At 42.2% G+C, this 14,133-nt stretch overlaps 1 protein-coding gene across 1 annotated transcript; it reads left to right on the top strand.

Annotated features, from left to right (window-relative positions):
* Positions 1–1,160: 1,160 nt before the first annotated feature.
* On the top strand, positions 1,161–13,492 carry LOC134026655 (CD109 antigen-like). The gene is made up of 32 exons (XM_062469546.1): positions 1,161–1,240; positions 1,463–1,641; positions 1,926–1,954; positions 2,229–2,456; positions 2,585–2,710; positions 2,887–2,926; positions 3,029–3,110; positions 3,252–3,357; positions 3,459–3,579; positions 3,732–3,841; positions 3,995–4,246; positions 4,485–4,589; positions 4,712–4,774; positions 4,888–5,064; positions 5,650–5,739; positions 6,080–6,149; positions 6,415–6,553; positions 6,794–6,890; positions 7,130–7,243; positions 7,442–7,660; positions 7,998–8,139; positions 8,699–8,875; positions 8,998–9,079; positions 9,277–9,508; positions 9,852–10,023; positions 10,201–10,391; positions 10,519–10,674; positions 10,879–10,944; positions 11,669–11,802; positions 11,956–12,112; positions 12,232–12,334; positions 12,422–13,492. Exons 1-32 carry the CDS (start codon positions 1,161–1,163, stop codon positions 12,607–12,609), a joined length of 4,227 nt encoding a protein of 1,408 aa, XP_062325530.1. The 3' UTR covers positions 12,610–13,492.
* The last annotated feature ends 641 nt before the right edge of the window (positions 13,493–14,133 follow it).

Raw genomic sequence — 14,133 nt, 5'->3', positions numbered from 1 at the left:
CAGTCTACTTCTTCTGTAGATTGTAACACAGGTCTCATCACCTTACTGGAATGTGATTTACAATATGTTCTCAATGAATGACCAAGGCATGGTTTGGCCTTGACTTGATTGCCATCTACAGGTAAGACCCTGCTGCTGTACATGTCATCACAATCTGTTGCTTTTGCGTTGCTTCAAACTCTTTGGTCTGAAAAAGATTATTGAGAAACATATAAGAAAATTGATTGAGAAACATCGAAAGTCACATTCTGTTCAATGACATGTTGCACTTATATATCCAAAGCCTTCCAGTAATTAAAATGCATTTCTAGCCTCATTTGGATAATTAATGATGGCACCATGAGTGAACGATGATTAGTACAACAAAGCCTTGGTCACACTCACCTGCTGAGCTGTCACCACATGTCTTCACACACACCATCTCATGGAAATTTCAAACAAACATATCAAATGGTTATATGAATTATTAAAACTTAAGAACAGCCAGTTATAGTACCACTCTAATGAGTTTAGACCTTTTAAAAGACATGGTGATCTTAGAAACTAATGCTTGGAAAAGATGTGAGAAAGACAGTTTGTTTTTGGTGAAAAAAAATTGTCATTTTTGTTAAGGGTTTTCATTTAAAAGTTTAGGTAAAAAGCTTGAGCTTCACATGCCATTGTAGCTATAACCCTTTCTCTACTGTTGATCATGTTTCCATGGGAACTAGAGAACTGTACATAATGTACAGTGTTGCTATATCCTTTATTATAAATAAGTCTCATTGTTGTTGGTATGTTTGAATACAGTTACTTACACCTGTAAGGAGGTGTTATAGTCACTACCCCCCCCCCCCCTACACAATGTATACACCCATGTGGTCATGATTAGCTTTGGGCTTGACATGCAGGGAAAGGTGATACTTTGTGTGTGTGTGTGTGTCTGTCTATGAGAGAGAGAATTGTTTGAAAATTGAGCTTGTGGTGGGTGTGTATTTGTGTAGTGAATGATTGCTTTGAGTGTGTCCCTAGGTCACTGGCACAGTACTGGAGTTGGGTCTTTGTCCCACACTGCAGGTTGGCTGAGCCCAGAGAGAGAGAGAGAGCTGTCTGCCACTGGTGAAGTTGTCTGTTTGGAGTGTGGCTCAAGAGCCAGTTGCTGCCATAAACTACAGTTGAAGATGGAGTGGATCTGCGTTCTCGGCGTGTGTTTTGTATTTATTTACACTTTTGATCTTAACTCTGCTCAGGACACCCTCAGGTAAATGCATGTTCGGAGCTGAATAGATAGATATCCAAACATATATCACATTGCAGTAGTGTACATGTTAGGAGCTGAATAGATAGATATCCAAACATATATCACATTGCAGTAGTGTACATGTTAACTTGGTACAATTATCTACGTAAACAATGATCATTGTCATCAACTTAAGTATGGGATACATTTTGGGGATGTTTAGAATTCTCTGTAATTTTTCAGTAAGAAATCAGTTCCGTGGACTGGACCCACTTACTTGATCTCAGTTCCTGATGGGCTGCTCATAGGGACTCCCAACTCTCTGGCCGTCACCCTTCTCAGCAACAGCCCTGTCAGGGTCACAGCAGAGGTGAAGCAGGCTGACACCAGCCTAGTCAAAGCAGAGGAAACCTTCACTACAGGTGAACTGGACCTCGCTTGATTTGATAAGAATGTGATGATTTAAGAGACACTTTTATCCCAAGCGACATAAGGGGGGCATTGAAAAGTGCAATCTCTCGATTTTCGGTCAATCACTCTACCACAGAGCTACACCTCACACTTTTTTGTCATGTTGTGTATTCAGGCATATAGGTTGACCAAGCCCAATTTAAAATATGTGTATGAAACACTCAGATGATGTGGGTTTGTACAGGACTACTGAGTGATGTGGTATCGTATGTGCTGACTTTTGTCTTTTTCTCAGGTTTGACTGGAATTCTGACCATTCCTCCTGTAAGTACGAGTTTGTGTTAATTTAACAGCCATTTATTTCAGCTTTTGTTATTTTTAAAAGCTATATTAACATTAGATTCATTTTGTAAGACAGATTGCAAAGAAGGACGGTAAAAAAATCAATATAGGCTCTTCACCTCAAACTGGAGATATTGATAAATAGTCTCCAGTTTTCTCCAGATAAATTGATAAATGGGATGTTTAATATGAGAGACAAATCCAAATGTACAGTAGGGTTGGGTTGCTTTCACTGATGGCTATTTTCATCTTTCAGATCCCCGAAAGCTCCACCAGTTACAGCCTTCCATACACTGTAGTGGTGAAAGGCTACCAGAGGGACAAGGAAGTCTTCACCAACACCACCACCCTCAACATCCTATGCACCACCTTCATCCAGACAGAAAAGTCCACATACCAACCTGGAGAGACTGTTAGGCTGCGTATTCTCTCTGTCCAACCCAACGGCAGACCATTCAAGAACAGCCTGGATATTGTCATAAGGGTGGGGCAGTTTTACACTCAATCCTGTGTCCAACAAACAAAAAAACAGAGCGCTGAAAATATTTTTCTGTTAGGCATTGTGTAGGGTGTAGTTTGACTGACATCCTTTGTTGGTTATGTCCCTGTCAGGACCCCAAAGGTAATGTTATCCAAAGGTGGGGCCATGAGGATAGCCATGTGGGATTTGTGTCCAAAGAATTTCGACTGTCTGACAATCCTATCTTGGGGACATGGATAATCATGGCTGCAATGACGGTGAGATTTGTACAGAGCCATTTGCCTATATATACTATACTCTGACTAATCTCAAGATAAGAAAGACTGTACATAGATTTAACACATCATATCACTGTTACTATTTTTGGTGGTAAAGAGTTGGTACAGAAAAGTTAGTCTCAGACTAACTTGAGTGGATGTCTCTTGCTTTGTAGGAGAGGGCCACCGAGACAAGCTTCACTGTGGAGGACTACAGTAGGCCACATTCAAGAATCCAGTGTTGATCTTCAACTGTTTAAACATACAGTACATCATGTGACTTTGTTACCTAACGTCTGTTAATATATGTCATCACAGAGCCACCTCATTTTAAAGTGCTACTCAGGACTGCTCCAGAGATCCTTGTGGGGGATGACATCATTGGGGATGTGACTGCCCAGTACGTTTTCTGAATGCGTATACATATCACTTGATCCATAAGTGTTTGGACTTGTTTGTCATGTTCAATTTGATGTGTACATGCTGAGTAAAGGTTAATTTTATTAATAGTGTTATTGTCATCATCTTGTGTGTTGTCCAGGTTCTTCAATGGACAGCCAGTGCAGGGAACTGTGTCCATCTCAATCACTCTACTCTCCGACCTCGACAACTCTGTCAACCCATTCAACCTGAACATAACCAAAGAGGTTTCCAGACAATAAACTGTTGTCTCCTAAACTAACCTCTCATTTCCGATCCTGATGTGGTTACAGCTGTCTGTCAATTGTATTTTTACTTAATCTTCCAGATCAATGGTTCAACCCAGTTTTTCTTCAGTAAGGATGAGCTGCTTCCTGGCAGTTTAGGACTACCTAATGATGAAAGCATTACCATCTATGTCACTGCTTGTGTCACTGCAATATCAACAGGTGTGTCAATCATACACAAATGAAGAAACACTAAGTTAACTGTACACAACACTCATTTGTATTTTTCTTTGTATGCGCATGTGTATGTTTCATGTACAGTCTCCCTTTATAGGATAAACAGTATAAACTGTAAATCTCTTGTATTTCCTCAGGAATCACAACAAACAAGACAGTGCCAGTGAATGTCATCAAGGACATTTACCAACTTGATTTCCAAAATCACCCACATGTACTCAAGCCATATTTGCACTTCTACACTCAAGTAAGGGAATAAGAACCACACACTCCTCTTGGTTTCCAACTTGGTTTTGTGTAATTCAGTCTCACTCACTTTATGCCAGGGGTTTAAATTATTCAAATTAATTTGAAAGAATTCAGGAATGAATACATTAATTTGAACAAATGAATTCCACAGTTGAGAATATCCAGGTATGATCTAAAGCCACTCAGCTTGGAGGGTCACATGGCATCTGTGTCAATTGAAGTCACTCAAAAAACCTCCAGGTTGAGGGGACGTAGACAACAACAAGACGACAGCAGCATCTCTCCTCCAACCATGATGGAGATTGAGGGAGGCTTTAGGAGATTAATTCTCCCTGTACCAGAGGACGGGGTTGTCCTGATCCAGCTCCTGTTAGAAGATGACGTAGAGATGCTTGGTATCCAGGTACATGGCTCAAGTTTCCTGAGGTTGTTGCTTTTATCCATAAGAATGCTACAGTATAGCATGCAGATATTCGCCATTCTTCAAAATTGGTTAAATGCATGTTTGTTTGATTTGCTGCAGATACTTTTATAATGTCAAGCTAAAGAAAAAAAGTATGATAATAAAAATAGCTTGAGGCCTTCTCAGACTTTTGTGAACAGCGTGTGATCTCTGTTATGCAACACACTGTGGTCCACAGGCCAGGTTCATGTTCATTGAGAAGACCTTGGAGATATACGACAGCAACATCTCTCCATCTGACTCATACCTCCAGATCCAACCAGTGAACCCCATCCCTGCACAGGTGATCTGACCATCCACAGGATACATAGATCTGATGTGGACTAGCTGGGATGAATAAATACTTGATTGTGGCACACCTAAAAATGTCAAAGATTGTAGTTAAATTCTCTCTTTATTTTCCAGATTGGGGAACAACTAGAAATAAACGTTGAGAGCACGTTCCAACTCAGTGAAATTCACTATCTGGTAAAATAGCATTGGAAATAAATCACATTTCTGCACCGCCTTCTACCATACTTTGAAAACCAGATGTATGATTCTCCAGTGCCCTTTGGTTTGACGTGTTCTGTCATTTACAGGTGATGTCCAGGAAGCAGGTGGTGGATGCTGGGACACAGGCGTCCCCCTCCTTCTCCCTCAGCCCTACAGCGGCCTGGTCACCTGAGGCCTGGGTCACAGTCTACTGGATCCTCCCAGATGGAGAGGTCATCAATGATGTTGTATACATCCCCATCGCCAAAGCCCAGCTGAACAATGTAACTAACAACCACTATTTCTGAAGTGAACTGAATGTAATGTAAACAACCAGAGGTCTACTTTTTGAATATATGACTAGAACTGAGTGTCAGTGCATTCAACTTTGGTATTCAGAGACATTTAAAGGTGCATGTTTTGATTGATGGGTTAGATGGTAAAGTCACTGAGTGAGCGAGGGTGAGGGATCCATTTACTGTGAATAATAACAATGTAGGATGATCAGGAATGGAAACAATGTCTTGCATTTTATAGTCGAATAGTTTCCTGTGGCTGAATGAGAACGCCCATATCAGAAGTCTGGAACCAACACCTCTGTTAAATCCAGTTTAAAAGTCAATCAAGCAATACATTGTAAGATTATGTCCAGAGATTGATTAATCCTTTTGTGTGGCTGACCAGCATTTGTTTTATAGCAGTCTCACCAGATTTTTGTTTATCATTTTGAAAAGGATCTTTTCAAGTCAGACAATGGAGGAGTCTTAGTTGCACTAAACTGGTCAAACCAGATGTAACATAGCTGGATGCGTTCTTGTGAATGTTGTGAGTGTTTGTTACAGTGCTTTTGTGGGTGTTTTTCTTTCCAGGCGCCTGGGGACTTGGTGGAAAATCTGTATGAGAAGATACCAATTCAGTATGGTTTGAGGGCGAAGGACGACCCCTTCTCTGTGTTCAAGGTAATTGCAGCTTTTACGGTCTCACAAAGCATATACACCCCACGATCAATTAAATGAACCATTTAAGCTCTAAACAAGATATGTTGTTTTCAGTATACTGTTACATCATGATGCCTAGCTGACCTACATGTAAGCTGCTACACAAGATGCATCTGTAAACTACATGTGGGCTAGAATTGTGCTACATGTTGGCATCTTATAAGGTCAACCGATTGTGGACTTCAAAATGGCGATATGATTCAGTCCACACACAATAGGTTTACTTCTCTTCTTTACACTGACAAATATTAGTGAAATGATGTTTGAAGAATACTATGTTGTATTTGTTTGCAACCCTCAGGCTAGTAACCTGGTGGTGCTGACTGATGCAAATCTTAACAAGATAGACAAATCTATGGAGCTTCAAATGGGTATGGTTGACGAAAGAAACCGCTCACACATGAAGCTTTTAATCAATCAATGTACCCACTCAATGTATGAATGTTATCATTATTAGACCTTTCCTGCTGTTTGGTCTTTCCTCAAAAGAGGACTCCCTCTTGTGGAGATGCAGCATACTACGACACATTCCATCACCTAGTTCTGGAGAGCTAACATATCTGAAACATTCACATGTACACTTGATGGATTACAACATGTAGGATGTTGCTCTCAAGTCATTTGTCTGCTGTTCAGAGAGGAAGGAGGAGGTGGCAGAAGAGGTGCAGGAGGCCCTGATAGAGGCCCTGATAGAGCAGGAACAGTGGGGGGACCAGAACTCCTCCATGAGGCAGGACTTCAGGGATTTCTGGCTGTGGGAGGATGCTACCATGAGGTGAGAGATTGGACCAGGGCTTTCAGAGCATATGAAACATGGCTCAGGACGGAAGCATACCTTTGATGCATTGTCGTTATTTAAATGAGGCTTGATTGAGAATCGTTTACGTATTACAAAACACCTTATCCCACCATATCGTGAAGACAGTTCTTACCTTGGGACAATATCGTTTCTTATTACTACGTTCCTCTGCACACTCTTTTCCCCCAATTTTTCTTTGACACTTTTGCTTTTCAGTGCGTTGGCCCTGGACAATGTTCATGTGACTGAAGACATCACTTCCTGGGTGCTGTCAAAAAACAATGTCTACGGCCTTGCCTCCATACCTCAAAGAGTATGTCTGCTAAGCAGTAAATCTCCACAACATATATAAACATACTGTAAATGCAGTATAAATTAAAATATCTTATTGTCTACAACAATCGCTTTGGATAAAATCGTCTGCTAAATGCATAAATGTACAACAGGGACATTTTTGTTCTTGTTGTTTAAAGTCATTGTTTGTTTTTTATGGAAATGTATTATGTATCCATGGTGTTAGTATAGGAGTGTTATTATGGGATGTCTCCACAGAGGATCTTGTCCCAGGAGCTCCAGCTGTCTCTGGAGGTGCCAGCTCACATCACTAGAGGAGAGCAGCTTTTGCTGGAGGTGAGCATCTCCAACTACCTGGACCAAGACAACGAGGTACGTCAGAGACAAACTGTCGTTCATTTTTCTTACATTCTGCCTGAATTATTTTTTAAATAATTTCTGGCCAAGGGAAAGAATGAAATCTGGATGTGAAACTCCTTCCTTGCATCTCCATCTTCTAACCTCATTCTATATCAGGTTTTAGTGACCATCTATAACTGGTTTCCTATTCCTCTTGTTGGTTCACCTCAGGTCATGGTGTTGGTTGAGAAGAGCCAGCAGTATGACTTTGTTTTGGAGGATCAGGGAGACATTACTATGGCAAACGCACGCAGAGTAATCATCGAGAGTCAGGGCGAGGCCTCTATGCTCTTTCCCATCATGCCACTGGAACTAGGAGAGATGGAAATATCTGTACACGCCATGTCCGCCAACTCCGAGGATGACATTGTCCACACCGTGCTAGTCAAGGTACAACTGCAAACATTGACTCAGGTAGGGCCATAGTTTATCATACAATGACATGTCTCTTTAATGGCACCCAGGGGAATGGATTAATGTTGCCCTTTCCTCCACTGGCGATGTGATCTGTGGCCTCCAGAAAAAAGGACAGACCATAATCTGGGGGAAACATCCCATAATGAGAATATAAGTAAAGCAATAAGGATAACATGTGAAACTGCCTCCCCTTAATGTGCTCGTCCGTACAGCAGAGCGTCGACAGATTAAGCTCCATCTTCATTATTTTCTCCATTGTCTGGTACTCATCTTAAACCAAACGCCTTCTGTCTGCTCCGCTTCCCCGCAGCCCGAGGGCGTCGAGTGGTCCTTCTCGGAGACTCTGTTTCTGGACATTCCTCCAGATAAGAGAAACCTGTCCAAAACCATCAGCTTCTCCTTCCCCCCGGACGTAGTGCCTGGCAGCCAGAGGGCACATGTGGCAGTGGTTGGTACGTCCCCCATCCGTCTTCTGTTCTTCCTCAAAAGCAGCGTTTTACAGTGTGTTTGGACAAGATGTAAAGTTTACATTTTGCGAGCTCAACCGCAACGTGTATACCCACTTTTCATTGGGTGTTTAAACTACTTGCACATGATGTCAAAATGAAATCTGTTGTCTGAGGTATTAAGTATAAAATGATAAACGGACATGATAGTTATCCAAAATGCTTACGTCGAGCGTCTTTGTTTGGTTATTTGTATTACCTTCAGTCACGACCAGGGAAGTTAGGTATTTGTCATGGTAGAGTGTCGAGCAAGCATACTTTTGTTGTTCAAGGCTTAACATTATGGTTTATTTATACTTTTTAAAAGCTAAATAGGGATGAGAGGAATGCCTTTCTAGTGCTTTCTGTTCTTGATTATTTTGGGAGTTTCCCTCTCTCTCTCCTCTGAAACATCCTCTGGCCAGGTAATAAATCTGTTCACTGCCTCCAACATCATGACTCCATTACCAAAATATGTTGTGTAACGTTGAAATGCTGCCCACGTCTCTTCCTGTCCCAATGACAGGTGATATCCTGGGCTTGTCCATCAGTGGTTTAGGATCCCTGGTTGAGATGCCTGTCGGCTGTGGTGAACAAAACATGATCCTCTTCGCTCCAAACGTCTACATTCTCCAGTACCTGGATAAGTCCCTTAAAGCCAATGAGAAGATCCGCAGCAAGGCTCTGGCCAACATGATGTCAGGTAATCAGTTTTCAATATGCATGATTAACTTTGCTCAAGGTGTAATATACCTTTAGCATTGGTTTTACATAAAGAATGCTCACACACACAGACATGCGTTTGTGTTTTTGCATTCTGAGCAGGTTATGAGCGAGAACTGTCCTACCAGCGTAAGGATGGCTCCTTCAGTGCCTTTGGAAATAGCGACCCTGCTGGCAGCACATGGTGGGTCTGCAGGTGGCGACGTCTCTTGTTACTGTGTCTCTGTCTCTCTCTCCCCATGGCTTATACCTGCCTCCTTCTTCCTTCTCCCCTCATGTCCCACCCCCTTGAACCTCCCTGCCCCCCCTACCCTCCTCCCTCTCCCCTCTCCCTCCCTTGACCCACCCCTTCCATCTCCCTCTCCCCTTCCCTACCCCCAGGCTGACAGCGTACGTCCTGAAGAGCTTCCTCCAGGCCAGGCCCTTCATGCAGATAGACCCAGTGGTGCTCTCCAGGGCCATGGCCTGGCTGGTGGGCCGGCAGGCGACCCAGGGAGAGTTCACCGAGGCTGGGAGGGTGATTCACACAGAGATGCTGGGGGGCATGGAGGATGGACCTGTCTCTCTCACCGCCTATGTACTGATGACCCTCCTGGAGGACCAGGCCTACGTGGTGAGGAACTCGGGCATTAAACCTGTAAGACCCGGTTTAAAATTACAACATCACCTTTAGCTCTCCAAAAAACAAAAATACCACATTTACATAAACCAATGGGTCCTATTATCTTGCCTTGCAATGCTATTGGATAAATGTGGTCTTTCAAAAAAAGAAATGAGCAATTAAAGAGCTAAAAGTGACGTTGTAATTTTACAACAGGCGGTCGGGTGGAGTTCTAATGCAACTAAATGACATGCATTACTCCATGAGCCTAGTCATGTTAGAATATTGTTAAGAAACATGAGGACACATTTTTTTCTAACCTACCCATGAACCTCTTTCCTGTCTCTTGTTCCAGAACATGTTCTCTGGCAATGTTCCCTTGACCGTAAGCTACCTGGAGGCCAGAGTGAACAGTGGAGTGTCCAGCAACTACAGCTTGTGTCTGGCAGCATACGCCCTGTCTCTAGTCAACAGCCCTGAGACTGACACTGCCCTGGCTGAACTCACCAGGAGAGCAGATATAAAGGGTAATGGGTAGGGATCCGGGGGAATTACTGAACAGGTTAGGTGGCCAGGAAATCCCCTAGGCCTTTCCCTACATGTTGGATGTTTATCATAGCAACAGTAGTCATTTTGTACTCACAACTCCAATTTCCAATAATATCATGGCTGACCTCCTGGATCCCCCTACTCTTCCCCTCCAGATGAGGTCATGACCTGGAAGTCATTTGGTGCAGCAGTGCCAGACAGTCGGCAGACGCGCTCATCTCAGATAGAGATGGCGTCGTACGTCCTGCTGGCTCTGTATAAGAGAGGCAGTGTGGTGGAGGGACTGGAGCTCATGAAGTGGCTCAGCCAGCAGAGAACACACCTTGGGGGATTCGGGAGCACTCAGGTGACGCGGCTCAGTGGCTCTGTACCTCCGTTTCTCCAGCTTTTGTCATATCGAGCAAAGCCCCGGTAGGCTGTCGGTTATCTTTAACATCTGACCTCTGAATCTTTCAACCCTGACCCCTTCCCAGGACACAGTAATAGCCCTTCAGGCCCTGGAATGCTATGCAGCCTTCAGCGGGGCCAATGCCATTGACATCAGCATCAGAGTGTCCTCTCCAACTTCTCTCTCCCAGAACCTCTTCTTTATTAACTCCACCTCATACATGCTCCAGCAGGGTCAGGAGGTAAGCACACTTAATAACACGCTGCATTCTGGCTGCCTCTTCTTCCACTGTGCATTCCTTGTATTAATGCTCTGCTCATAGTTTCCTGTAAAGGGCAGATCTTCTGTTGCATCATGCAAGAGGAAGCCTCGTGTCTACCTTTGTCTGTGTAATGTTTGACCATGGTGTTTGTAAAGTGCATAATTGCAGAACTATTTATTACAGATTGATGCTGACAAAGATATTGTCCTTGACGTGTTCACAAAGGGCAGAGGATTTGGCTTATTTCAGGTACAGTATTGGGACAGAAATGAGAACAGGCCAACTGTTTTGCAATTTAGGATACATACACACTATAGAAAGTGCCAATGGTGGCCTCCAAATGGCACATCCTCATTACTAGTGCATTTTTCAATCGTGCTTCATGTCCAGACCCCCACCTTAAATAGAATGGTCTCCTCCTTCTCACTTGGTCCAGCCCAGCATATGAACCAAAAGCAGACCAAATGCAGGCAGCAGCTGGGTGCGATAGCTAAGTCTCCTACGACGCTGTGCAGATCCTCTGTCAGAACGGGTCAATAGAGAATACCTCACTGGTTCAGCAATTACCATCTGGAAACCATAGCTTCCTGTTTCTGTTGAAGTATCCCTGATTGTATCTCGTAAAGGATGTGATGGAAGGAACCTGCTTCCAATTGTGTTTGCTTCTGCATTAGTTTTAAACAACTGGTTCTCTGTTCCTGGCCCTCAGGAAGTTATTAGTATCTAAATTGCATCTAGGAAGTAAAAACAAACCAGGATTTTGTCATTTCATAAAACAGTTTTTGTGAGAGTAAAGTAGAAATAGTACTTTGTCAACAGCTCCATGAGATATGGTAACGCTTGAGTTCCCCCAAATACAAAGCAGACATTCCAATAATAGATCAATTGTAGAAATACGACAGATCAATTATAGGCCTGTCCCAGATTAAAACCACATTGACTGATTAGGACCACCCTTGTTTGTTCCATGAAGATGAATGTGTTCTACAATTTGGAGAGCAAGGATGAACTTCAACATGCTTCAGATCAGGAAGGCTTCTCTCTTACGGTGACTGTTTTTGAGGATGAGAAAGATCTGGACCATATGAACTTATCCATATGTACTAGGTAAGTGTTTTCCTGTAATGTCAGTACAGTGACATCATTGTAGACCCACTGTAATATACTTTTATTTTACATTTCTGAAGGTTAATATACTGTACATGTTGAGTGCATTCTAAAACAGTTCATCTGATTGGTGGTCTGGTGTTTGTGGACCAGACTGCTGGAGAGCCAGATCATTCCTCGGACAGGCATGTTGATGCTGGATGTGGGCATGCTCAGTGGCTTCACCTTAGCCCCAGATGCTGTGTCTGTGGGAGACCTGGTCAGAAAGGTTGAGATACTGCCTGGCAGAGTCAGCATATACTTAGACTCAGTAAGTTAGCTCATGTTTAAAGCCACAGTAGATTTGATTCAAGTTTCCTTGCTTGATATGATTTTAACTACGTACCATATGTTGCAGTTTTCTGTAACAACTTTTTCTTTTATTTCCAGCTGAACACATCTGAGGTGTGCATCAGCCTCCCACTTGTGAGAGTCTTCAAAGTGGCCCATTTGCAAGCTGCTGTCGTCCAGGTGTATGACTACTATGAGCCAGGTAAGTTACCCTTTTAGCTACCTAGAATTGACTCACTCACTTTCTGTCACACACACACACTGTCTCTCTCTGTCCTAACTCCCATAGGCCGAAGAGCAGTGAGGTCATACAAGTCAGACATCATGCACAAAATCGACGCCTGTGCCTTCTGTGGAGAGCTATGTGGCCGCTGCAGGACTGTGATCAGTGTCAACTCCTCCACTCATTCAGTCAACAGCGCCACCTACACTCTGGGATGCCTATTTGCAATAATAATTTCTGTCTTATTGCTATAAGATATGTGTGCCCACACACCGACAGCCATTGTCCTTTGGAAAACGCAGTTTTGCTAATAATAACTATTCAGTGAATATATTCTACATTATATACAGTACTTTAGCCAAATAGATAAATGATAATGAAGATACAGACTTTGATTTCAGCTATTATAATATCAAGCACTGGATTTTTAAATGTACTTGTCTGGTATTGGTAATGTAATACTGTACACTTTATTAAATGTTGACATCCGACTGTAAATATTTGTTCAGAAAACTTAACTGGTTTACTAAGGCAGCTCTGTAATTGAGATTTATACATAGGATAAGAACGCCATGCTGTAGTAATTGTATTTATGTATGCTTAAGAAGTAGACACATGATGAAAAGAATAAAATGAATATATTTTCAGCCAGATGTTTAAGTGCAATACCAATTTATCTTCAAAATATGAATGCATTGACAGACAGAATAACTTCTGATACAGACCTTAAGCACATCCGGCTGGAGTTGGCTGGAGAACAAAATAAAAGCCATTAGCTCTCCACATGTGTCTGTGTCTAGAGCTCTCTTCTTGGAAGAAAAGACAGACATGTTAAGCTGGGGCAGTAAAGTTGTGAATTAAGATTTATTTCAGCAGGAGTCAGTACCAGCAGTCTGTGCATTTCAGCTTGAACTGCAAATGAATGACTTTTGAGGGTTCAATATGTTTTCACTCACGGTGATGCATGATGCGTTTGGCAGCATCTGGTCATTGCGTGCACAGGACACCTCAATGACTGTATAAATCTTGCCACTTTAGAAGGAATGCACCTTTCATGTCCTTTTAGGACAAGTGCTGTAGACCAGAGGATAAACATGGCTACCTTATGTAATCATTGAGTAAACTTATGTTTGCCATTAACAATGCAATTGAAGACAAATGCGATCAACTGTACAGTTTATGTATTCTATACAATGCATTATCAGAGTATTGTAATTGGTTTTATATATAATATATAAAATAACAATATAAATAAATATATCTGTAAGGAGCACATTTGAATGGGATAAAACAAAACCAAAAAACAATCAGACTATGACTTTGCAAATGGTTTATTGATGATTTGATATTAAGATAAATTTAGCAAAGGTTTGTATGAAGGGAACATGACCGAATGACCTGCAAATAGAGCATCAATCTGTTTGTGAAAAGCCCAGAGGATCTAATAGTCGATGCCTGATTCCTATCTGGAGCATCTGTTCTCCTGGTCCAGAAGCTGCAGCCATACCTGCAAAAGAACAATCACCGGAATGATGCTGGAATCAAACAACTCAAGCTTAAAATATATCAGGCGGTAGAAAGATTTTTAAAGATGTTAAACATGACAAAAAATGTGTTCTATAATTTCCCTCCCCCGTGATGACAAATGATTTATGATAAATGAGTACAATGCATTGATGGATTTGCAGGACTGTCAGTGTCCTAAGAAGTTACACGTTGAATCCATTCAGCCAACTGCATTCACATGGCCACACATCCATCCATTCAACCACTCATTC

This window comes from Osmerus eperlanus, chromosome 9 (assembly GCF_963692335.1).
Source record: "Osmerus eperlanus chromosome 9, fOsmEpe2.1, whole genome shotgun sequence".
Lineage (NCBI taxonomy): Eukaryota > Metazoa > Chordata > Actinopteri > Osmeriformes > Osmeridae > Osmerus > Osmerus eperlanus.
This window is presented reverse-complemented; position numbering and strand designations above follow the sequence as displayed.